At 44.9% G+C, this 25,561-nt stretch overlaps 1 protein-coding gene across 3 annotated transcripts; it reads left to right on the top strand.

The window, feature by feature from the left end:
* The first annotated feature begins 462 nt into the window (after positions 1-462).
* LOC121297614 (putative selection and upkeep of intraepithelial T-cells protein 1 homolog) lies at positions 463-25,561 on the top strand. 3 transcript variants are annotated; one of them, XM_041224057.1, is made up of 12 exons: positions 463-575; positions 11,000-11,065; positions 11,174-11,512; positions 13,261-13,548; positions 14,167-14,286; positions 14,868-14,894; positions 15,140-15,166; positions 15,853-15,873; positions 16,112-16,138; positions 16,499-16,525; positions 17,157-17,183; positions 25,163-25,561. In XM_041224057.1, exons 2-12 carry the CDS (start codon positions 11,011-11,013, stop codon positions 25,528-25,530), a joined length of 1,326 nt encoding a protein of 441 aa, XP_041079991.1. In that variant the 5' UTR covers positions 463-575; positions 11,000-11,010; the 3' UTR covers positions 25,531-25,561. The 3 variants fall into 3 exon arrangements, with proteins under 3 accessions (XP_041079991.1, XP_041079992.1, XP_041079990.1); XM_041224056.1 differs by lacking the exon at positions 463-575 and adding an exon at positions 7,479-7,565; XM_041224058.1 differs by lacking the exons at positions 463-575; positions 11,000-11,065 and adding an exon at positions 7,477-7,565.

Here is a 25,561-nt window from a genome sequence, read left to right as displayed (position 1 = left end):
ATACAATAAAATAGTAAATAAAAATACAAAAAGAAAACGTCCCTTCAACGACAAGTGCCCCCAGAGTCTCGCACAGCGCACAGTTCGATTCAATTTGTTTAATTACGTTTCAGTTTCACAGGCAACACCGAACCCCGTCAGCGAGCGACCCCTCAGCAGCAACAAAAACCAAACGCAGCTCAGTCTATCCAGTGCATTGCTTTTATCCAGTTTCTTTCTAATTATTCAGTAACAACAAATATGCCGTCATTGGTCGCAATGCTCAATCCAATTAAGGTTGCCAATGTTTCAATCAATGCATGACTGATCCGGCTGGCTCGTCACACTACAAGACGATCTCAATGATGAAGTTCTAAGATTGTTCCATCTCACAGGAAGCAATTTCTTTAGGCAATGTGACTGACATATAACCTGACCAATAGAAACAGTACAACAGACACCGCCGCTGGATGGAGTGGAGAATGACATTTTTGGGTTGATTCAGGAGGGTGTAATACACACTTTGCACATTACCATTAACTAAACGACAGTCCGAGCGCTACGTTTCGGGTTGGCTTGGCTTGGCTTGGAAACAGGTACAGTACATGGGAAAACCAATTCACTGACTTTTCAGACAGTCTGACTATCTGTCTATTACTTTCCATACGCCAAAAGAAAATACGATTCTAGGAATATGTCTTACTTCTAGAATAATAATAGTTTCACTTTTGATTCTACATTTTCATACACCTCGCATGATTTTGCTGTTTCAGTAGTCAGTTATTGTGTTAAAACTGAATTAATTCTGCATTAATATTCGTTCATAGTTTTTTGTTTGTTTTTTATGTTTTGTCTTTTGTCGTTTTGCAGAAAGTTGGCTAGTAAGTAAAAGTGAAAGTAATAATGTTGCATTGGGCGCAGCTCACCCTGGAATGATCATACATGATATATATATTTTTTTTCCTTATTACTGCTTTGGTATAGTATGGTCACTTTATAATTTGTTATTATAATAGAGGATTGGACTTGATAAGCTGTGCATCACAATTATGAGTCGAGTCTGTTATGTTCTCTTATTAGAAATGTCATGATGGCTGAAATAAGGGGAAATCCTAAAGTGCTTAACATGGCTTAATGTGCTTGCATTTAAACGAACCCCCTAGAAACCTTTGCAGATAACAAGCTTAACACTTAACGTTAAGCCCTCCCTAAAAAACCCTGCTTAAGTGAAATGCACTCAACGTGAAAAGCGTTTCCCTTTCAATTCGAAGACGATCACCTCTACATTAGGTATGGGATATTCCTGCCCTTCGTTTTGTGCGTGTATGTGTGGTATTATTTCAGTGCTTTGCAGTTTAGAAATAAAAATACAAGCGTGATTCCTCCACCAGGACCCAGCTGTTCAGCGTCCCGCTGTTGAGGTGAATCATCAGGCTTCTTTTAGCCTGCGTACTCGGCGCGCTTGGTCACCCGCCTGACATGGGGAATGTGTTTCTCCCATAGCTGAATGGCAGCTCCTTGAGCCAGTGCTCCACTCTGGCATAGGCTAGCGCTGCCACGTTGTGTGACTGCACGCAGTCCAGGACCAGGTTATCGGCGCTCTGCACCATCGTGCGCTCCCCTGTACTGCTCTCCTGATTGCCTACCGCAGCCACTCAAGCCTGCGTATCCACCCCTATATATGCTATGTGCTACCCCGGGTTCTGTTGACTTTATGCGGTTAAGGCTGGGCACCTCTCAGTGCTTCAGCGCCCTCTGCATTTTAGATGCTCCATGCCTCGGTGCTTAGCACCACAGCATGTCAATAACACCTGCACTCGGTGCCCCTGATGCTTCGGTGCACCAGTAGTGTATTCTGCCTCACTCAGTGTCCTTGGTGCCTCTACACCCTTGGTGCCTGAGTACTTCAATACACGGCTACCCTGTGAGCCCCTGGCCAGGCAGCAGGCTCAAGCCCTTGCTGTGGCCCCAGCTCAGCTGATAACACCGGCCCCGGAGCTGACCCCACCTGCACCAGTGGTTGCCCCGGATTTCAGCTTTGCTGAGGAGGACCGTGATGCGATTATGTCGCGGCCTCATGGGAAAGTGGCTCCTTCCTTCAAAAGCAGCCCCTACCTCCCCTGACCATTACTTTGGACCAGCGGTTGAGGAATTGCTGCAGCGCTCCAACCGAGAACGCAAGGAGTCTCGGCAGGTAGAGAACAAGATGCTGGCGTCCGCTGTACTCGCCAGGCTGTCCGGCCGGGCGAATGGTTTATCACACTGTGAATAGCAAGCTTAACACTAGTAATTCCCAATAATAAAACTTGGGGACTCATTAATTAAATAATAGAATGTTCACGTAAGCGCTAAAGAACTCACCCACTTACTGTGAACTGCTTTCAAAACTTCGAGAACTTAACAACAGTATTATTGTAAAACTAGTAGAAACTTCATAGACTCAACAAACATTTCGACTTTCATCTTCTTCGGTTTATTAATTGCTCAATCAGATGGAAAAGCCAATTTGTAAGATTGCGATTGTTTCATTGCTCTCTTAAAGAGAATCCTTTGCATGTATTTTGTAGTGCAATATAGAAATAAGTCAGGCACAGTGCTGTTGACATAACAACAAAGAGCAAAAAGCATTTGCAAAATGAAGCTATGGAATTGAGGCGTTGTTTCTCAATATGTTTCGCATTGTTTTAGTGTGGGTCCAGTTTTATCTGGGCCTGGATTTCACCCACTTCACCCAATTGTCAAAATTTAAGTTACCATTAGGTGCTAAAATGTATTCACGAAAGTATTACTATTTTTTTTTTTTTTTTTTTAGTAGTTAAAAAATATCTTACAGGCTACATGTGTTAGTGCTGGTCATACTGTATGTTCAGTAACTTGTTCACATGTGTTAATAAAGTGTATTCAGAGTAATCAGTCTGCATCCAGTTATTTGATTGTCATTGTCATTCAAACTGGAGACTGGTTGCTATTCCTGTTGGGCTTACTGTATTGCCTCTTGCATTGCCACTGACAACACTCAGAGGGTTTTCCAAAAATAATGATCTTCCTTCTGTGATTCCAGTGTGACATATAGGAGCAGACTAATTCTAAATTCTATTTACCATCGCAGAAACAGTTGCCACCTGAGCATTACCTTTACAGAATGCTTGTAGAGTTCCCGGGATATCCATTTTAGCTGAATTAACCAAATCTCACCATATTTCTGAGGAAATACCACACTGTGTTTGATACCTGTAAAAGTACAAACTTTGTTCATGTGTTTCTTTCAGCATTAAGTTGTGATGTCTAATCAATAACAATTTAAATATTTTTAAAAAGTACATCAGTGTTTTTGCTTGTATCATACTTAACTAACAATAGATTATTATTATTATTATTATTATTATTATTATTATTATTATTATTATTATTATTATTATTATTAATTAATAATTATTCAAACGTCCACAGTTAGTTATCAGTAGGCTATTGCACGTAACCCAGCAAAAAGATAAACACAATACAATAAAATAGTAAGTAAAAATACAAAAAGAAAACGTCCCTTCAATGGCAAGTGCCCCCAGAGTCTCGCACAGCGCACAGTTCGATTCAATTTGTTTAGTTACGTTTCAGTTTCACAGGCAACACCGAACCCCGTCAGCGAGCGACCCCTCAGCAGCAACAAAAACCAAACGCAACTCAGTCTATCCAGTTTTTATCCAGTTTCTTTCTAATTATTCAGTAACAACACATATGCCGTCATTGGTCGCAATGCTCAATCCAATTAAGGTTGCCAATGTTTCAATCAATGCATGACTGATCCGGCTGGCTCGTCACACTATAAGACGTTCTGCTTCTGCATCTCAATGATGAAGTTCTAAGATTGTTCCATCTCACAGGAAGCAATTTCTTTAGGCAATGTGACTGACATATAACCTGACCAATAGAAACAGTACAACAGACACCGCCGCTGGATGGAGTGGAGAATGACATTTTTTGGGTTGATTCAGGAGGGTGTAATACACACGTTGCACATTACCATTAACTAAACGGCAGTCCGAGCGCTACGTTTCGGGTTGGCTTGGCTTGGCTTGGAAACAGGTACAGTACATGGGAAAACCAATTCACTGACTTTTCAGACAGTCTGACTATCTGTCTATTACTTTCCATACGCCAAAGGAAAATACGATTCTAGGAATATGTCTTACTTCTAGAATAATAATAGTTTCACTTTTGATTCTACATTTTCATACACCTCGCATGATTTTGCTGTTTCAGTAGTCAGTTATTGTGTTAAAACTGAATTAATTCTGCATTAATATTCGTTCATAGTCTTTTGTTTGTTTTTTATGTTTTGTCATTTGTCGTTTTGCAGAAAGTTGGCTAGTAAGTAAAAGTGAAAGTAATAATGTTGCATTGGGCGCGGCTCACCCTGGAATGATCATACATGATATATATATATATTTTTTTCCTTATTACTGCTTTGGTATAGTATGGTCGCTTTATAATTTGTTATTATAATAGAGGATTGGACTTGATAAGCTGTGCATCACAATTATGAGTCGAGTCTGTTATGTTCTCTTATTAGAAATGTCATGATTGCTGAAATAAGGGGAAATCCTAAAGTGCTTAACATGGCTTAATGTGCTTGCATTTAAACGAACCCCCTAGAAACCTTTGCAGATAACAAGCTTAACACTTAACGTTAAGCCCTCCCTAAAAAACCCTGCTTAAGTGAAATGCACTCAACGTGAAAAGCGTTTCCCTTTCAATTCGAAGACGATCACCACTACATTAGGTATGGGATATTCCTGCCCTTCGTTTTGTGCGTGTATGTGTGGTATTATTTCAGTGCTTTGCAGTTTAGAAATAAAAATACAAGCGTGATTCCTCCACCGGGACCCAGCTGTTCAGCGTCCCGCTGTTGAGGTGAATCATCAGGCTTCTTTTAGCCTGCGTACTCGGCGCGCTTGGTCACCCGCCTGACATGGGGAATGTGTTTCTCCCATAGCTGAATGGCAGCTCCTTGAGCCAGTGCTCCACTCTGGCATAGGCTAGCGCTGCCACGTTGTGTGACTGCACGCAGTCCAGGACCAGGTTATCGGCGCTCTGCACCATCGTGCGTGCTCTCCTGATTGCCCCTCAAGCCTGCGTACTGCTCTCCTGATTGCCTACCGCAGCCACTCAAGCCTGCGTATCCACCCCTATATATGCTATGTGCTACCCCGGGTTCTGTTGACTTTATGCGGTTAAGGCTGGGCACCTCTCAGTGCTTCAGCGCCCTCTGCATTTTAGATGCTCCATGCCTCGGTGCGTAGCACCACAGCATGTCAATAACACCTGCACTCGGTGCCCCTGATGCTTTGGTGCACCAGTAGTGTATTCTGCCTCACTCAGTGTCCTTGGTGCCTCTACACCCTTGGTGCCTGAGTACTTCAATACACGGCTACCCTGTGAGCCCCTGGCCAGGCAGCAGGCTCAAGCCCTTGCTGTGGCCCCAGCTCAGCTGATAACACCGGCCCCGGAGCTGACCCCACCTGCACCAGTGGTTGCCCCGGATTTCAGCTTTGCTGAGGAGGACCGTGATGCGATTATGTCGCGGCCTCATGGGAAAGTGGCTCCTTCCTTCAAAAGCAGCCCCTACCTCCCCTGACCATTACTTTGGACCAGCGGTTGAGGAATTGCTGCAGCGCTCCAACCGAGAACGCAAGGAGTCTCGGCAGGTAGAGAACAAGATGCTGGCGTCCGCTGTACTCGCCAGGCTGTCCGGCCGGGCGAATGGTTTATCACACTGTGAATAGCAAGCTTAACACTAGTAATTCCCAATAATAAAACTTGGGGACTCATTAATTAAATAATAGAATGTTCACGTAAGCGCTAAAGAACCCACCCACTTACTGTGAACTGCTTTCAGAACTTCGAGAACTTAACAACAGTATTATTGTAAAACTAGTAGAAACTTCATAGACTCAACAAACATTTCGACTTTCATCTTCTTCGGTTTATTAATTGCTCAATCAGATGGAAAAGCCAATTTGTAAGATTGCGATTGTTTCATTGCTCTCTTAAAGAGAATCCTTTGCATGTATTTTGTAGTGCACTATAGAAATAAGTCAGGCACAGTGCTGTTGACATAACAACAAAGAGCAAAAAGCATTTGCAAAATGAAGCTATGGAATTGAGGCGTTGTTTCTCAATATGTTTCGCATTGTTTTAGTGTGGGTCCAGTTTTGTCTGGGTCTGGATTTCACCCACTTCACCCAATTGTCAAAATTTAAGTTATACCATTAGGTGCTAAAATGTATTCACGAAAGTATTACTATTTTTTTTTTTTTTTTTAGTAGTTAAAAAATATCTTACAGGCTACATGTGTTAGTGCTGGTCATACTGTATGTTCAGTAACTTGTTCACATGTGTTAATAAAGTGTATTCAGAGTAATCAGTCTGCATCCAGTTATTTGATTGTCATTGTCATTCAAACTGGAGACTGGTTGCTATTCCTGTTGGGCTTACTGTATTGCCTCTTGCATTGCCACTGACAACACTCAGAGGGTTTTCCAAAAATAATGATCTTCCTTCTGTGATTCCAGTGTGACATATAGGAGCAGACTAATTCTAAATTCTATTTACCATCGCAGAAACAGTTGCCACCTGAGCATTACCTTTACAGAATGCTTGTAGAGTTCCCGGGATATCCATTTTAGCTGAATTAACCAAATCTCACCATATTTCTGAGGAAATACCACACTGTGTTTGATACCTGTAAAAGTACAAACTTTGTTCATGTGTTTCTTTCAGCATTAAGTTGTGATGTCTAATCAATAACAATTTAAATATTTTTAAAAAGTACATCAGTGTTTTTGCTTGTATCATACTTAACTAACAATAGATTATTATTATTATTATTATTATATTATTATTATTATTATTATTATTATTATTATTATTATTATTAATTAATAATTATTCAAACGTCCACAGTTAGTTATCAGTAGGCTATTGCACGTAACCCAGCAAAAAGATAAACACAATACAATAAAATAGTAAGTAAAAATACAAAAAGAAAACGTCCCTTCAATGGCAAGTGCCCCCAGAGTCTCGCACAGCGCACAGTTCGATTCAATTTGTTTAGTTACGTTTCAGTTTCACAGGCAACACCGAACCCCGTCAGCGAGCGACCCCTCAGCAGCAACAAAAACCAAACGCAACTCAGTCTATCCAGTTATCCAGTTTCTTTCTAATTATTCAGTAACAACACATATGCCGTCATTGGTCGCAATGCTCAATCCAATTAAGGTTGCCATGTTTCAATCAATGCATGACTGATCCGGCTGGCTCGTCACACTATAAGACGTTCTGCTTCTGCATCTCAATGATGAAGTTCTAAGATTGTTCCATCTCACAGGAAGCAATTTCTTTAGGCAATGTGACTGACATATAACCTGACCAATAGAAACAGTACAACAGACACCGCCGCTGGATGGAGTGGAGAATGACATTTTTTGGGTTGATTCAGGAGGGTGTAATACACACTTTGCACATTACCATTAACTAAACGGCAGTCCGAGCGCTACGTTTCGGGTTGGCTTGGCTTGGCTTGGAAACAGGTACAGTACATGGGAAAACCAATTCACTGACTTTTCAGACAGTCTGACTATCTGTCTATTACTTTCCATACGCCAAAGGAAAATACGATTCTAGGAATATGTCTTACTTCTAGAATAATAATAGTTTCACTTTTGATTCTACATTTTCATACACCTCGCATGATTTTGCTGTTTCAGTAGTTAGTTATTGTGTTAAAACTGAATTAATTCTGCATTAATATTCGTTCATAGTTTTTTGTTTGTTTTTTATGTTTTGTCTTTTGTCGTTTTGCAGAAAGTTGGCTAGTAAGTAAAAGTGAAAGTAATAATGTTGCATTGGGCGCGGCTCACCCTGGAATGATCATACATGATATATATATATTTTTCCTTATTACTGCTTTGGTATAGTATGGTCGCTTTATAATTTGTTATTATAATAGAGGATTGGACTTGATAAGCTGTGCATCACAGTTATGAGTCGAGTCTGTTATGTTCTCTTATTAGAAATGTCATGATGGCTGAAATAAGGGGAAATCCTAAAGTGCTTAACATGGCTTAATGTGCTTGCATTTAAACGAACCCCCTAGAAACCTTTGCAGATAACAAGCTTAACACTTAACGTTAAGCCCTCCCTAAAAAACCCTGCTTAAGTGAAATGCACTCAACGTGAAAAGCGTTTCCCTTTCAATTCGAAGACGATCACCACTACATTAGGTATGGGATATTCCTGCCCTTCGTTTTGTGCGTGTATGTGTGGTATTATTTCAGTGCTTTGCAGTTTAGAAATAAAAATACAAGCGTGATTCCTCCACCGGGACCCAGCTGTTCAGCGTCCCGCTGTTGAGGTGAATCATCAGGCTTCTTTTAGCCTGCGTACTCGGCGCGCTTGGTCACCCGCCTGACATGGGGAATGTGTTTCTCCCATAGCTGAATGGCAGCTCCTTGAGCCAGTGCTCCACTCTGGCATAGGCTAGCGCTGCCACGTTGTGTGACTGCACGCAGTCCAGGACCAGGTTATCGGCGCTCTGCACCATCGTGCGCTCCCCTGTACTGCTCTCCTGATTGCCTACCGCAGCCACTCAAGCCTGCGTATCCACCCCTATATATGCTATGTGCTACCCCGGGTTCTGTTGACTTTATGCGGTTAAGGCTGGGCACCTCTCAGTGCTTCAGCGCCCTCTGCATTTTAGATGCTCCATGCCTCGGTGCTTAGCGCCACAGCATGTCAATAACACCTGCACTCGGTGCCCCTGATGCTTTGGTGCACCAGTAGTGTATTCTGCCTCACTCAGTGTCCTTGGTGCCTCTACACCCTTGGTGCCTGAGTACTTCAATACACGGCTGACCCTGTGAGCCCCTGGCCAGGCAGCAGGCTCAAGCCCTTGCTGTGGCCCCAGCTCAGCTGATAACACCGGCCCCGGAGCTGACCCCACCTGCACCAGTGGTTGCCCCGGATTTCAGCTTTGCTGAGGAGGACCGTGATGCGATTATGTCGCGGCCTCATGGGAAGGTGGCTCCTTCCTTCAAAAGCAGCCCCTACCTCCCCTGACCATTACTTTGGACCAGCGGTTGAGGAATTGCTGCAGCGCTCCCACTGAGAATGCAAGGCGCCTCGGCAGGTAGAGAACAAGACGCTGGCGTCCGCTGTACTCGCCAGGCTGTCCGGCCGGGCGAATGGTTTATCACACTGTGAATAGCAAGCTTAACACTAGTAATTCCCAATAATAAAACTTGGGGACTCATTAATTAAATAATAGAATGTTCACGTAAGCGCTAAAGAACTCACCCACTTACTGTGAACTGCTTTCAAAACTTCGAGAACTTAACAACAGTATTATTGTAAAACTAGTAGAAACTTCATAGACTCAACAAACATTTCGACTTTCATCTTCTTCGGTTTATTAATTGCTCAATCAGATGGAAAAGCCAATTTGTAAGATTGCGATTGTTTCATTGCTCTCTTAAAGAGAATCCTTTGCATGTATTTTGTAGTGCAATATAGAAATAAGTCAGGCACAGTGCTGTTGACATAACAACAAAGAGCAAAAAGCATTTGCAAAATGAAGCTATGGAATTGAGGCGTTGTTTCTCAATATGTTTCGCATTGTTTTAGTGTGGGTCCAGTTTTATCTGGGCCTGGATTTCACCCACTTCACCCAATTGTCAAAATTTAAGTTACCATTAGGTGCTAAAATGTATTCACGAAAGTATTACTATTTTTTTTTTTTTTTTAGTAGTTAAAAAATATCTTACAGGCTACATGTGTTAGTGCTGGTCATACTGTATGTTCAGTAACTTGTTCACATGTGTTAATAAAGTGTATTCAGAGTAATCAGTCTGCATCCAGTTATTTGATTGTCATTGTCATTCAAACTGGAGACTGGTTGCTATTCCTGTTGGGCTTACTGTATTGCCTCTTGCATTGCCACTGACAACACTCAGAGGGTTTTCCAAAAATAATGATCTTCCTTCTGTGATTCCAGTGTGACATATAGGAGCAGACTAATTCTAAATTCTATTTACCATCGCAGAAACAGTTGCCACCTGAGCATTACCTTTACAGAATGCTTGTAGAGTTCCCGGGATATCCATTTTAGCTGAATTAACCAAATCTCACCATATTTCTGAGGAAATACCACACTGTGTTTGATACCTGTAAAAGTACAAACTTTGTTCATGTGTTTCTTTCAGCATTAAGTTGTGATGTCTAATCAATAACAATTTAAATATTTTTAAAAAGTACATCAGTGTTTTTGCTTGTATCATACTTAACTAACAATAGATTATTTTATTATTATTATTATTATTATTATTATTATTATTATTATTATTATTATTATTATTATTATTATTATTACACCATACATTTTATCACTAAGTATTTGTGTTTTTGAAGTTAAGGTTGAGTATATTTTATTTTGTAGTCTACACTGTGCTGTTTTTATATGTGGTTAGAAATCATTTTAACTATTCGATTAAAATGAATGATACAGTTAGTATTAAATAAGTAATTTTAATCAGGATTAACACATTTTTTAAAGAAGGTAACATATTCAACCAAATCAAAGTTTAAGGGTTATTCAATCAAATAAAAACATTATTAGGGCACACTGAAAGGTGAGCAAATATAAAATAACTCGTAAGAAATGTACAAGTGCGATGTGTTTTGTCATCTATAATAAATAGCTTTACAGGAAACGTTCTTTCTGCATAAAAAAGTCAGTTCTTATAGCCTATAGCTTATAGCTTATAGTTGTCTCCGCCTCCTTTACAGTCCCATTGGCCGGAATCACAGCTGTCTCAACTACCATTGGCCAGAGATCGTTTCTGCAGCCTGTTGTGAAGCATTTAGTAGTGTCAGTATTCCCTGCTTGCTAGCAATGGAATACAAGTGTGGAGGGCACAGTATGTTGGATGCAGCGTTGGTATTGATTCTGTATATCTTTCTCTGTCAGGTCCTCTCACAATGAAGCTGTGGATGCTCCTTCTGTGTTTCCCTGTCTTGCACAGCGCAGCAGGGGGTAAGATTATTGTTCATGAAATCTGTAATTTTCATTCTGCTCCCCTCTTCCTTCTCTCCTATTCCCTCTTACTTCACCTATATTAATGTAATTTTCTCTCTCCCTCAGTCACCTATTTGACGACGTCAGACTCTCCAGTGAAGGGCACGCTCTCTGGAGAGGTCTCTCTCCCCTGCTCCCTCTTCCCCATCTCCGACGCAACGGCCATGGCTATTACCTGGTTTCAAAGACGCAGTCCTGAGGACTTGCTGGTCTACTCGTACCAATCGGGGCTAGGATCCACGTTCAAGAACGGACGCGCTGACATTGACCTAAGCAAGCTGACCAGTGGTGACCTTACCCTGACTCTACTCAACCTCACTTTGGCTGATGAGGGGACCTACTTGTGCCAGACCACAGACAGCAATGGGAAAAAACTGGAGAACAGCGTGGAGCTGAAAGTAGGGAGTGAGTATCCATCTCTCACTCCCCTCTCTCCATCACACTCACTCCCCCCTCTCTCACACACTCACTCCCCTTTCTCACTCAGTCCCCTCTCCCCCCTCAAACACTCACTCCCCTCTCCTCTCTCTCCCCTCATACACACCACTCTCTCTCCCTCACCCTGACTTCCCTCACTCCCCTCACACTCACTCCCCTCTCCCCTCACACACTCGCTCTCCTCCCTCTCCCCTCACACACTCTCTCCAGTCACACTCACTGTCCTCTCTCTCCCCTCAAACACTCACTCCCCTCTCTCCCCTTACACACTCACTCCCCTCACACATTCGTTCCCTTCTCTCCCTCACATGCTCACTTCCCTCTCTCCCTCACACTCACTCCTCACTCCTCTCTCTCACTCCTCTTCCTCGCTCAACCCCTCTCTCCCTCACTCTATCCCCTCACACACTTTCTGCCCTCACACACTCACTCCCCTCTCTCTCCCCTCAAACAATCACTCCCCTCTCTCCCCTCAATCACTCACTCCCCTCTGTCTCCTCTCTTCCCTCGCTCCTCTCTCCCCTCACACCCTCACTCCCCTCTACCCTCAAACACTCTCTCCCCTCTCACTCCCCTCATACTCACTCCTCTCTCCCCTCACACACTCACTCCTCTCTCTCTCCCCTCACACACTCACCCCTCTCTCCCCTCAATCACTCACTCCCCTCTGTCTCCTCTCTCCCCTCACACCCTCACTCCCCTCTCTCCTCTCTCACCCCTAACACACTCACTCCCCTCTCTCTCCCCTCAAACACTCACTCCCCTCTCCCCTCACTCGTTCCCCACTCCCGTCACACACTCACTCCCCTTTCTCTTCCCTCACACACACTCCCCCTTTTTCCCCTCACACACTTCCCCTCACACACTCACTCCCCTCGCTCTTTCTCTCCCCTCACTCCCCTCTCTCTCCCCTGAATCACACTCCCCTCTGTCTCCTCTCTCCCCTCACATACTCTCCCCACTCTCCCCTCAAACCCCAACTCTCCCTCTCTCCCCTCACACCCACTCACTCCCCTCTCCCCTCACACTCACTCCCCTCTCTCTCCTCACTCTCTCCCCTCTCCTCTTTTTCCCCTCACTCACTTCCCTCTCTCTCACCCCTCACGCACTCACTCCCCTCTCCCCTCAAACTCGCTCCCCACTCCCCTCACACTTTCACTCCTCTCTCCCCTCACTCACTCACTCCCCTTTCTTTTCCCTCACACACACTCCCCCTTTCCCCTCACACTTTCCCCTCACACACTCACTCCCCTCGCTCTCTTCCCTCACACACTCACTCCCCTCGCTCTCTCTTCCCTCACACACTCACTCCCCTCTCTCTCCTTGTCTCCCTCTGTCTCACTCGCCTCTCTCTGTTCCCCCTCTCTTAAATCATGTTATGCATATTATATATAAAAATAACAGAATGTGCATTGTTTTTAAATTGTCTCTTATACTGTCCCAGTAATGCGTCCATATTTTTTCATCTTTGAGTTGCATGAAGTTTTTAATCCAGCTGCTGAACCTGTGGAGGAATGTGTTCCTTACTACAGGACAGAACACAATGCATCTCAGTATGCCTCTCCCAACTCATTCTGCTTTCACAGCACTTGTTTTGTTTGTCAATCTGTCTGGATTGTCAGGCTGTGCTCAATAAGCCTGTACTTGGTCAAGATTTATCATTGTTTTTTTTTAGTGCAGTATAGTTTCACACTCTCTCTCTTCCTGTCCCACAGATATAGGTGAACGCCCTTCTATCTTCCTCTCCTCCCTCCCCTCCGCTCTCTCGATCTCTCTCTCCTGTCAGTCCCATGGATGGGCTCCCGCCCCTCAGGTCTCGTGGATTCAGGACGATGGCAGCTCGCTGGGATGGGGGGAGTCGGAGTCAATGCAATTAGAACAGGACAAGCTGACAATGGTGAAAAACAAGGTGACCATCAACGCAAAAGACGAGCAGAAAGTGACCTGCAGACTGAGGAACACACTGCTGGATAAAGAGGTGTACGAGACTGTGATCATTACAGGTGAGACAGACAGACGGAGGGAGGGAAGGAGGGGAGAGAGATACAAGACTAAGCATTACAGGTGAGACAGACAGAGGGAAGGAGACAGAATGAGAGGGAGGGAGGGAGAGAGAGGGAGGGGTCTGACCTGCACACTGAGCAACACACTGCTGGGGAGAGAGATACAAGACTGAGCATTACAGGTGAGACAGACAGAGGGAGGGAGAGAGAGAGAGAGAGAGAGAGAGGAAGAGGAAGATGGAGGGGTCTGACGTGCACACTGAGCAACACACAGCTGGGGAAAGAGTTACAAGACTGAGCATTACAGGTGAGACAGAGGGAGTGAGAGGAATAGGGAAGCAGAGGGAGGGGCCTGACCTGCACAATGAGCAACTCTCTGCAGGAGAAAAAGACCTACAAGACTGAGCATTACAGGTGAGACGGAGGGAGCAAGTGAAGGAGAGAGAAAGTAAGGGAGAGGGAAAGAGGAGAGTGTCAGTGTGGTCTACGCACTTCCCAACCCTGTACTGAACAGAGACCTCTCTCCATCACCTTCTCATCTCTCCTCTCCCCCTCTATCTCTCTTCCCTCCCTCCCTCCCTTCCATCCTCCCTTGCCCTCCTCTTTCCTCTCCCCTAGGTGATTTCCCTCCCAGTGTCTCTCCCTGGCTCATTGTCTTCATCGTTCTGTTGCTGATTCTCGCTGTGATCATCTTGGTTGTGTTCAAGCAGTACCGCAAGAAGAGAGATGCCATCCGAGGTGAGGACCCGAGGAGATGGACAAACACACAGACAGTTAGAGAGACAGATAAACACACATACACATACAAACAGTCTCCCAGTGTGGGCAAAGGATTGTATCAGAATGAAGCCACCTGGCACTTCAAATTGCTTAAACAGAGACCTAGGAGAACAAAATCCAAGTTCCAAACTGCTTGTGAGGTTAAGGAGCCAGGTTAAGAAAAGAACGAACCAGAGGTGCAATCAGCTACCTGTTTGTACTGGAGTGTCAGACAAGAATCCAAAATGAAAACATGTATGTGCCCTTTATTGTACAGTGAGATCATATATGCATAGTGAAAAACTTTAAAAAGCAAAAATACATGCTTCACAACAGCCTTCAGATACAACTGAAATATGCATGTGCTAGTAATGTATACACGAGGCTCCTGGGTGCCAGGGCCGTTAGTCAATCAATGAAGGTGTAGTTGAGGCTTACATAATGCTGTAAGCCATGGTAGGCAGTAATTGGCAGACAGATAGATAGATACAGCTGGTTGAAACACAGATACAGACAGACGGGGAGGTACATTTGTTTCATCTCTTTTTTTCTCTCTCCAGTGAAGGAACGCCAAGCTGCTGAAGCAGGTGAGTGTGAGAGAGAGAGGGAGTTTACTGTGAAAAATATTCTTGAAAAATGTAATGTTGATCCCATGTCAAAACACATCTTGTAGAGAACAAAGTAAAAAAAAAAAAAAAAAAAAAAAACATCTCAAATAGGTAATGTTTAAATGGTGCTGTATGTTCCATGCATGGGACGACATCATTAGTGGGATTTAGAACTGCGCCAGTCTCATAACAGTCTCTGTGAATCTCCTTGTTGTGTCTTTCAGAAAAAGAGCCTCTTCTGGAGGAGCATGGTGAGAATGTATTTTCTTATACCACTCCTGTGGCTAAGTATCCAGGAGTTGTTTTTATGCTGTGTCATTAAGTGAGGAGGGGAGGGGTGAGCCTAGTGTGCCTCCGAGTGTATGTCGGTGGTTTTTTCATTTTCATTGTGGTGTGCTGCACGATTTTACAAGTAATGTTGATACTCACAAAATAACACATTTTTTTAAAAGTAGAAAAGCTCAAAAAGCGAAATAATTCACTAGCCATAGCCCTAATCCAACCCTGTATTCTAATTGATATCTTATTGCTAGAAAATGTAATCATGACATAAGAACTCCTTGCAGGTTTACATGATCCCCTCCATAAACTCAAACTAAAGAAGCCCTGTGCCATTCACCACTACAATCCTTAGTTCATACCAAATCCAATATTATATTCAATATTCAATATTATGAGATTCAACACCCCTAGTATCTGTCAGATAAATGGAATTAAATATCTGCAATGCAGCTTCATTTCTCTTTCTTTCTCTCTTTGTCATTTTTGTTCATGTCACTCTGGGACATTGTTGCAGCCAAATTCTGTTTCTAAATATCTCTATTACTAAAATATTGTTAAAACAAGGTTATTTTAAGATTGTCTTCTCACTGTTCATGTTGACTAAACTGTGCAATCCTTGATCTGAAATCTGAAACTTTTTTCTCTAAATCCACAGAAAAGAAGAATGCTAAAGAAGGTAATACAATCCTAAGACTGCTGTCTGTTAGTCTTCTCACCAGTGGAATCTAATAGAAGTGAATCTAGCCAGTCCACCCTTTTCCCTGTCTCCTATGGTTCAAGACTACTGTCATCTTTCTCTAATACAAACTGATAGAAATGATAACATGGCAGTACATAGAGTCACTCAAATGAAAACTTTATTAAAACATCCTGTATGTGATTCTAAAATGTGTGTAATTATTTTTTTTTTCCAGAATATGACAAACTGAAGAAAGAACTTTGTAAGTGAACCCTAAATATACACCACATCTGTCTGCTTCAGGATTCTGTCTTTTTCACTTGAATATCTACCAGTCTATCTGTCCAGTTCACTCAAGTATCTATAGGATCACACAGGACAATTGCTGGATAACATTTTGGCTCAGGCATGGAGCGGGTGTTGGATGAAAACTAATCTAGAGCCAAGCGCAGGGAGGCAGTTTCCTCAGTATTCCAATACAGAGTTTAAAAGGCTTCATATTTTTTAGTATGGAGCAGTGCTTCTATCCGCCCCTGTATCTTGTCTGTCTGTCGGAATGATGTCTGTCTCAGTAGAATAACAACATTTTGTGTTCTCTTTTTTTTTTTTTTTTGTTTCACAGCTAAAGCAAGGGTTGTCAACAAGTCAGGTATTGATTGATCTGTGCTTTTATGATTTTCCAATGGGCTGCAGTGCGAGACTGTACAACCAATACTGGCATTTAGTGGCAGGGTCTCGCAAGTACATATAATAAAAAGACACTTTCCTTTTTAACAAAAATAAATACAAATTTACATAAATTTATTTATGTATAATATATAAGATATATATATATATCTAACCTATCTTGGACTTGGATTAGTATATCACAACTCTACCCCAAGAAATGTGTTTTACTTGTTCAAAAACATTCTACATTTGCCTAACAATACATGTCTTTTTGTTTAATAGGTTATTGTGTGTGTTCTCTCTCCGAATAAAAGCTGCAATTTACAGCAGCATACCCCTGGTGGTGATTTCTAGAAGCGTGGGCGCACTGCATTTCGTTTAGCTTATATTAGGTGTCTTGTTTTCAGAAGCAGTGCCCTTAGTGTTGAGTGCGGCTGGTGAATAACACTGTGAGCAGCTGGAACAGCAGTATAATGGTACAGTAAGAACACACACAATAGCATATTAAACTGAAAGGAACATCTACAGCATATAAAGCACATGATTAGCCCGAGCACAGAACTGAGGAATAGTTTTTTAATTTGAATTTATTTGAATTTGTTTTTTTTCAGAATGGGCACGAGTCACAAAGAACACAAGTAAGTGTCACATCTCTGCATTTCCTTACAAATCTGCCTGGAGAAATATTATAAAGAGCGACCAGACTACAAAGACAGCTTGAGGAAACTGATTACATTAGCCTAGAACAAAGAAGAAAGCAGCGGTGACTCAGGTGTTGAAAATCTTAAAACCAGTTTTAAAGCTAACCCTGTAGCCATTAGTTTAAGAGCAGCACAGAAACCAGGGCCGGAAGACCCCGCTGGAAGGTAAGTGGAGACTTTTCTTCACACAGAGGGGTGAGGGCATGGCATGGGTTTCCTAGCCATGTTGTTGATGCTGAGTCACTGGAATCTTTTAAATGCAAGCACTCCATTAAAGTTCTAACTTGTTTTCAAAGTTTCATGGAAAGACCCTTTGGGTCAATTGCAATAAACTTGCAGAGGTAGTACGGTACTATCTCGGGATCATCCCCAGCTGCGTACCAACTTAATACCAATTGCAACGAAAAAAGAAGCAGAACAAAGTTGGGGACTAGCTGATCCCCAGCTTTAGTACGGTACTAAGGATTATGGTTTGTTTTGGTGTGCTTCGAGACAGGAACTGAAGTGGGCGCAGCACGCAAAATCTGAGCGATTGGAACAAATTATATTTAAAAGTGTGGTTTTTCATAAAGATGTTTTTTTTTACGAAACCTAAACATCCTAATTATTGTATTTATTTTGATTTATTCATGTTTTAAACTTTGAAAGTTTATATTTACAGACAATAAACACATGCGACCCCCTGCAAGCGCCAACAAGCTTGTTTGGTGTATGTAGTCTAAACACTGAATGCGGTTGTGGAAGGGGTGTGGGTAATTCACTGACAAGGAGACAGACAGGTGTATTTGGGAAACACCACACAGGTGCCCAGTTTTATTTTAGGCCGGCTCTTTTTCTTTCCTTGTATTTTTTTTCTCTCCGGTAGAGGGCACTGTTGACCGTGGGCTGCCTATCAACGATGATAGACAGCACCACGGAAATACCACAGCTGGTACACGACCTGCAAATGCACTCGCAGGTGCTCAAAGAAATAATAATGAAAACAGAAGGCGAAAAGAACAAGGGAAAATAAAACAGTAATAAAACTACAAATAAAAGGTGCTGCACTCGGCAGCGTTATCCCGGTCGCCGCTACCCGCACGACCCGGATCACCGTCCTACTCTTTCGGCTATCTCGCCTGCTCTTTCACAATACGCCGGGGTCTGCCCAAGGGTTCCCCGCTCTCTCTCTCTGTCTCGCTGATTCCCGGTCCTGAATCAAAGTGTCCGCACCCTTAGCGCGTCTAAGTGGGCAGACCTGAGGAAACAACAGAGCGTTATTTTATAAGACCGACAATCACCCAAGACCCGCCTCTCGGCCATTCAGAGAGGGGGAAAGTCCACACTCACACTTTCCCACCTCCCCGTGTCACTGCCATGACTCACAGGCGGTTGTTGGGCGACTGCCGCCCTCTTCCTGCAGCCCGTGAACACGTCAGCAGAGTCAGCACAGATCTCTCCCTGTTACATATCCTTCCCCTCAGAATGACACCACCGGTTCATTCGAAAATCTTACACCCCCATGCCTTCCCGAGAGAAAAAGTCTGCGTTTTGATGCAGCTTTCCTGCTCGGTGGACTACCCTGAAGGCATAGGGCTGCAAGGCCAAGTACCACCGTGTGATTCTGGCATTGCTATCTTTCATCCGGTGAAGCCATGCTAAGGGGGCATGATCTGTAACCAGGGTGAAGTGTCGCCCCAGGAGGTAGTACCGGAGTGACTCGACTGCCCATTTTACCGCGAGACACTCCTTCTCGATGGTGCTATAATTTTTCTCGCGGGGAAGGAGCTTCCTGCTGATATACAGGACTGGGTGCTCGCTTCCCCGAACCTCCTGCGACAACACTGCCCCGAGACCTGTCTCTGACGCATCCGTCTGCAGGGTGAACCTCTTACCAAAATCCGGGCTGCATAGTACTGGCTTACTACACAGCCTCCGCTTCAAGGCGAGAAAGGCCCTCTGGCACGACTCCGTCCACTGAACCGTATTTGGGGCAGCCTTCCGGGTGAGGTCTGTCAAGGGAGCAGCGAGCGTAGCGAAACTCGGGATGAACTTTCTATAATAGCCCGCTAGTCCCAAGAAAGAGCGCACCTGGGTTTTGGTTGTAGGAACCGGCCAGTCAGCCAAGGCTTTCACCTTAGCAACTAGCGGTCTGATCTGGCCGCCCCCTACTCGATACCCCAAATACTCCGACTCACTCTTCCCAATGGCACACTTCTTTGGGTTAGCAGTGAGCCCCGCCTCCCGCAAGGATTGCAGCACCGCCGCTACCTTACACAGATGACTCGGCCAATCCTCACTGTGGATAACCACGTCATCTATGTAAGCAGCGGCGTACTGCTGATGGGGCCGCAAGATGCGATCCATCATCCGCTGGAAAGTGGCGGGGGCTCCGTGCAACCCAAAGGGCATGGTCCTGAATTGGTACAACCCGAAGGGAGTCGAAAACGCCGTCCTCTCTCTAGATTCCGGAGTCAGGGGTATCTGCCAGTACCCCTTCGTTAAATCCAGTGTCGTCATAAAATGAGCCGTGCCTAGACGCTCCAGCAACTCATCTACTCGGGGCATCGGATAAGCGTCAAATTTCGATTTCTCATTGATTCGTCTGAAATCAATGCAAAATCGAGTTGACCCGTCTGGCTTATCGACTAAAACGATCGGACTGTTCCAGTCACTTTGGGACTCTTCTATTACCCCCAGTCTCAGCATTTCGTCAATTTCCGCTTTTATTACCTGTCTTTTACGCTCAGGTATACGGTACGGCCTCTGGCGAACTAGCGCCCCCGGCTCAATATCAATGTGATGATGGGCTACTCGAGTCTGCCCCGGGACTGAAGAGAACACGTCAGGAAACTCCGCCACCAGACCGCGAGCCTGACATTTCTGCGTTGGTGTCAGATTCTCAGCAATCTGTACCGATCCTTTTCTTGCCAACACAGAAAGATCAGGTCCCAGGTCCGTGACGTCATCTGCATGCGCCACTAACAACGCCTCTGGCTGTAACCAAGGCTTTAAAAGATTGATATGGTAAATGTGTTTCTCTGTCCGTCGCTCCGGCTGGCAGATCTCATAGTCCACCTTCCCAACCTGGCGTGTAACCTCAAAGGGTCCTTGCCACTTAGCCAAGAGTTTCGACTCAGAACTGGGTAATAAAAGAAGTACCTTATCCCCCGGCTGAAATGTGCGCAACCGGGCTCCTCGGTTATATTGTGTCTCCTGTCTGTGCTGCGCCTGCTGCAAATTGTCATGCGCCCATTTCCCAACAGACTCAAGACGTTTGCGCAGGTCCAACACATACCGGACGGTATTGGTCGAATTGTCCTGCTGCTCCTCCCACATCTCTCTGACCAGATCGAGCACGCCCCGGGGTCTCCGCCCATACAGCAGCTCGAATGGTGAAAACCCCGTAGAAGCCTGGGGAACCTCTCTGATCGCAAAGAGAAGGGGAGGAATCAGCTGGTCCCAGTAACGCACATCACTACGAAGAAATTCCCCGAATACAGATAATTCGCACGTCAGGTTCTTGGTCAATCTGCGCAACATGTTCTTAAGGGTCTTATTAAAGCGTTCCACCAAACCGTCTGTCTGAGGATGAAACACAGAGGTCCTAATGGTCTTAATTCCCAAAAGCTTACATGTTCCGCGGATTAGCCGGGACATAAAATTGGTGCCTTGATCGGTTAGTATCTCTTTGGGAATCCCCACCCGGGAGAAAACCTTCACAAGCTCGTTGGCAACAGACTTAGCGGACATAGATCGGAGGGGAATTGCCTCTGGATAACGCGTAGCGTAATCCAGAATGACAAGTAGGTGGGTGTATCCTGCCGCACTCCTTTCTAGTGGCCCAACTATGTCCATCCCAATACGCTCAAACGGAGCTTCCACTAGGGGCAAAGGCACCAGAGGGGCTCGTGGAACGGCTCTAGGGCTGGCCTTCTGACATTCCCCACAACGCTCACAAAACCGCTTAACATCGCCATCCAGCCCCAGCCAGAAGAACCGTGACACAAGCCTTGCTTTAGTTTTATCCCTTCCCAAATGACCAGACAGGGGAATAGCGTGAGCCAGCTGCAACAAATCCTCCTTAAAGGGCTGAGGAATGAGCAACTGATGACGCACTTCACCGGTCTGGGGTAATTTATCAACACGGTACAGTAGGTCTCGATCAATTTCAAAGTGGGGGTACGTGGCGGCGCGTCTGGGCTCGACCACCCGACCATTAACCACCGCTGCTTGGTCAAAGAGCCTGCCCAGCACGTCGTCACGCCCTTGCTCGAGTCGGAAGTCACGGGAGCGAGCTAAGAAATCAGCTCCCATGGCTTCCAACTCGGGGTCAGGTCGGTCCCGAGCAGAGGCAGCCGAGCCAGACCCCTGCGCTGGCTCCGCGACCTCCCCCCCGGACTCTTCACCAACCGCCCCCACCTGGAACTTCTCCGACTCCCTCCATTGCCAGCCCTCATTCTTAGCGATCCGGCGCTCCCGTTTAGTTTTACGGGGTTTAAATCTATGGCAAAACAATTCTGGATCGCGAAAGGGAAAAATCTCTCCAATTACTTCCTCTTTCTTAGCCAATAAAGAAGACGGGGCTGTCAGAGCAGCCAACCAATCTTTAAACTGCTCACAGTCCCGTCCCAGAACTACTGGTACCGGCAATCGAGGACATAATCCTACCTGCACCTGCGTCACCTGCTGGCCAATAGTCATACACACATTTATCTTGGGATAGGAGCGGACATCCCCATGAATACATTTAATATGCACCCGTCCCAATATACGTTTATGCCCCGGTGAGATTAGGCTCTCCTGTACCAGAGACTGACTACACCCTGAGTCCAGGAGAGCCTGGGTTTTTGTACCATCCACTGTCACAGGAATAACAAAACCCGTGTGCTGAAGTGACTGAGGTAATTGAACGTGCCTACCTGGTCGGCTGAGATCACACTCCATCACGGGGCAGTCCCGGGAAAGGTGGCCCACCTCCCTGCACGTCCAACACCTCGGTGGGCTGGCTTCTCTCCCCGAAGTTTTGAAAAGAGGGGGAAACACAGGAGCCATAAAAGGGGCTCGCCGATAAGGCGTCCGCGCGAGACCCCGGTCCGACACTGCAGCAGCCCGTGGGTATTCCCACCCTGCCCCAGTACCCGGGCCGGGAGCTCTTGCCGACACCCCCCGACCAAATCCTGGACTACCCCTACCCCCCAGTCCCTTCGCCCTTTCTGGGGCCAGTTGAGGTGGCGATCCAGTAGCCGCAGCGTGGGGTAATCCATCATCCGTTCCGGGGACAGCGTTCTCGCTGCTGCTTGCGCCTCCCCCGTGAGCTGAGGAAGCAGGTAACTAGCCCACCGGGCTGGATCCCACCCGGCCGAGGTCGCCATAGCTTCAAACACCTCCAAATAGGCGTCAGGTCGATCCTCGGCCGTCATTTTTGTGGGGCGTTGCAACTGGGGGTCTGGAGCTGCGGGTCTTGCCGCCCCCTGCACTGCTGCGGTGAGCGTCTGGCGCAGGAGGTCCATCATCGCCGCAAACTGCGTAGCATCCATGGCTCGTCTGCTCCTTCTATAGCTGCACTGCTTGGGGCAGTGCCAGTGAATCCCACTTCTGACACCACGTGTGGAAGGGGTGTGGGTAATTCACTGACAAGGAGACAGACAGGTGTATTTGGGAAACACCACACAGGTGCCCAGTTTTATTTTAGGCCGGCTCTTTTTCTTTCCTTGTATTTTTTTTTCTCCGGTAGAGGGCACTGTTGACCGTGGGCTGCCTATCAACGATGATAGACAGCACCACGGAAATACCACAGCTGGTACACGACCTGCAAATGCACTCGCAGGTGCTCAAAGAAATAATAATGAAAACAGAAGGCGAAAAGAACAAGGGAAAATAAAACAGTAATAAAACTACAAATAAAAGGTGCTGCACTCGGCAGCGTTATCCCGGTCGCCGCTACCCGCACGACCCGGATCACCGTCCTACTCTCTCGGCTATCTCGCCTGCTCTTTCACAATACGCCGGGGTCTGCCCAAGGGTTCCCCGCTCTCTCTCTCTGTCTCGCTGATTCCCGGTCCTGAATCAAAGTGTCCGCACCCTTAGCGCGTCTAAGTGGGCAGACCTGAGGAAACAACAGAGCGTTATTTTATAGGACCGACAATCACCCAAGACCCGCCTCTCGGCCATTCAGAGAGGGGGAAAGTCCACACTCACACTTTCCCACCTCCCCGTGTCACTGCCATGACTCACAGGCGGTTGTTGGGCGACTGCCGCCCTCTTCCTGCAGCCCGTGAACACGCCAGCAGAGTCAGCACAGATCTCTCCCTGTTACAGCGGTATATACAGATTTTTTTAAATATTGCACAGGCAATACATATATATATAAACCCGGTACCTCCAGCACAGCGGCTACAGCACCAATCCGCTCTACAGGAGAGCCGCGACCCCTTTGTGACGAGTGTATCAATGTTCTTGTGTTGCGTCATCTACCAGTCTTGACCCCTATCCCATGCATGCTACAGCCTACTAATATGTAATTTTGGCTACTAAAAGCATGCTTTGACACAAGTATACATATAAGCTGTTATATATAGCTTAAAAATATATTACTCATATTAAATATTGCAATTCCGTTCCATGTGGGTAATACATAATTACTGTACGGCTTTAAATGTATTCTCAATTATTTCACAATATTTGTAATAAATCCTTTCAACCGTAACTGTAATATTTTACCAATGGATCATTTTTTCTCTGTGGAAGTGATTTGATCAGTGTGGGGGTATCGTTTTCCATATTGTTATAATGTCATGAAACTCATTCCAATGCTACACAAATATATTGCAATGACATCCTTTATATATATATAAAAATATGGAAGTAAATGTATGATTTATATGTAAAATATAGGTACACGGTATGGGTTTGTGATTATGAATTGTTCAGTTACAAAGGTTGTCAATACATTTTGGAGTTTTTCACATTTGTTCCACTTAGTACGGTACTATAAACCGTTAGTCTATAGAGAGGGTTAGACTAACTTAGTCTCGTACTTAGTATCCTCTAGAGGGCAGCAGCAGTTATTTTGGGTTCCTTGCAATTGAGATCATTTTTAGTACGTAGCTGGGGAGCTATCTTGAGCTGCCAAGCGCATTGCAATTGGTATTAACTTGCGTACTAGTTTAGTATGTAGCTCTGTACTAACCACAGGATTAGTATGGGATTAGTACGTTGCTTTCAGTTCATTGCATTTTTAATATAAAGTGAACACGTTTGTTTCTTAGCCACACATTAATCCATATAGAACATTTGCTGTATACAAAAATCATTGGCAAATGTAGTGAAAAACGGATCCATTCAATAAGCTAATATAATGTACAGATTCAGAAAGATTGACGTCTTTAGTTTAACTATATGATCGTTTTAACAAAATGAGTGGCCTTCCATAGAGCACCAACAAATAACGCGCTGGACTGAAAGAAAACATTGAGACTTCCGCCATACAAAAGGGGCTGCAATTTCCACCCTGTGCACAATACAGTATAGTGCAATACAGTATATACAATACAGTTCAGTACATTACAATACAACACTGTACAGTACAACACAGTAGAATACAATACAGGATAACACAGTACAGAACAATACAGTACATGGTATGGTACAGTTCAGTACAACATAGTACAATGCAATACAGTACAATACAATACAGAACATTACAACACAGTACAATACTGTACAGTAAAATACAATACAGTACAGAACAACACAATACACTTCAATTTACCTCATTTACAGTGTTATGGCAGGTGAGATGGGGGTGCTAATATTAATGTTGCTTGCACCGAGAATCAATTTAAAAGCCTGGGTTAGTATTCTTTTAAAGGAAAGCCAATGATAATGTTGCTAGTGTAAAAGGAGATCCTGTCTCTTCTCTCACACCTATCCAGCCACAGCAGACATGAAGAAAGGCTTCAACTCTGGCAATCCGTACTGGGAGGTGACTGTTAAGGAGAAAGACTGGACAGTAGGTGTGATTGAAGACGGAGTGGATCTGAAGACTGCGCTGGGAGGGAAGGATGGCTCAACCGCGTGTCCTGAGAAGGGTGTGTGTGCTTTGAGTATGAAGGGCATTTCAGAGCTCCGTGCCCTCCTCTCCTCCCCCTTCCCCATCACCCCCTCCGAGCCCCCACACAAACTAGGCTTCCTGCTGGACTGGGAGGAGAAGCAGCTCTCTGTGTACGATGCCGAGAAGAAACAGAGGCTCTACACCTTCAACACCGAGTTCCAAAGAAAAGCGATACCCTTCAGTATGTGAGGGGGAGGGAGGAAGGGTAGGAGGAGGAGGG

This window comes from Polyodon spathula, chromosome 22, assembly GCF_017654505.1.
Source record: "Polyodon spathula isolate WHYD16114869_AA chromosome 22, ASM1765450v1, whole genome shotgun sequence".
Lineage (NCBI taxonomy): Eukaryota > Metazoa > Chordata > Actinopteri > Acipenseriformes > Polyodontidae > Polyodon > Polyodon spathula.
Note: the sequence above shows the minus strand (reverse complement) of the source record. Positions and strands in the feature narration are given on the sequence as shown.

What these genes read in the sequence shown, in the direction of transcription:
- LOC121297614 (XM_041224057.1), top strand. Translation starts at nt 11,011, where the DNA reads ATGAAGCTGTGGATGCTCCTTCTGTGTTTCCCTGTCTTGCACAGCGCA. An exon ending in ACGCCAAGCTGCTGAAGCAG is followed by an intron (nt 14,895 to 15,139) that starts GTGAGTGTGAGA and finishes TGTGTCTTTCAG; the next exon opens with AAAAAGAGCCTCTTCTGGAG. An exon ending in CAAACTGAAGAAAGAACTTT is followed by an intron (nt 16,139 to 16,498) that starts GTAAGTGAACCC and finishes TTTGTTTCACAG; the next exon opens with CTAAAGCAAGGGTTGTCAAC.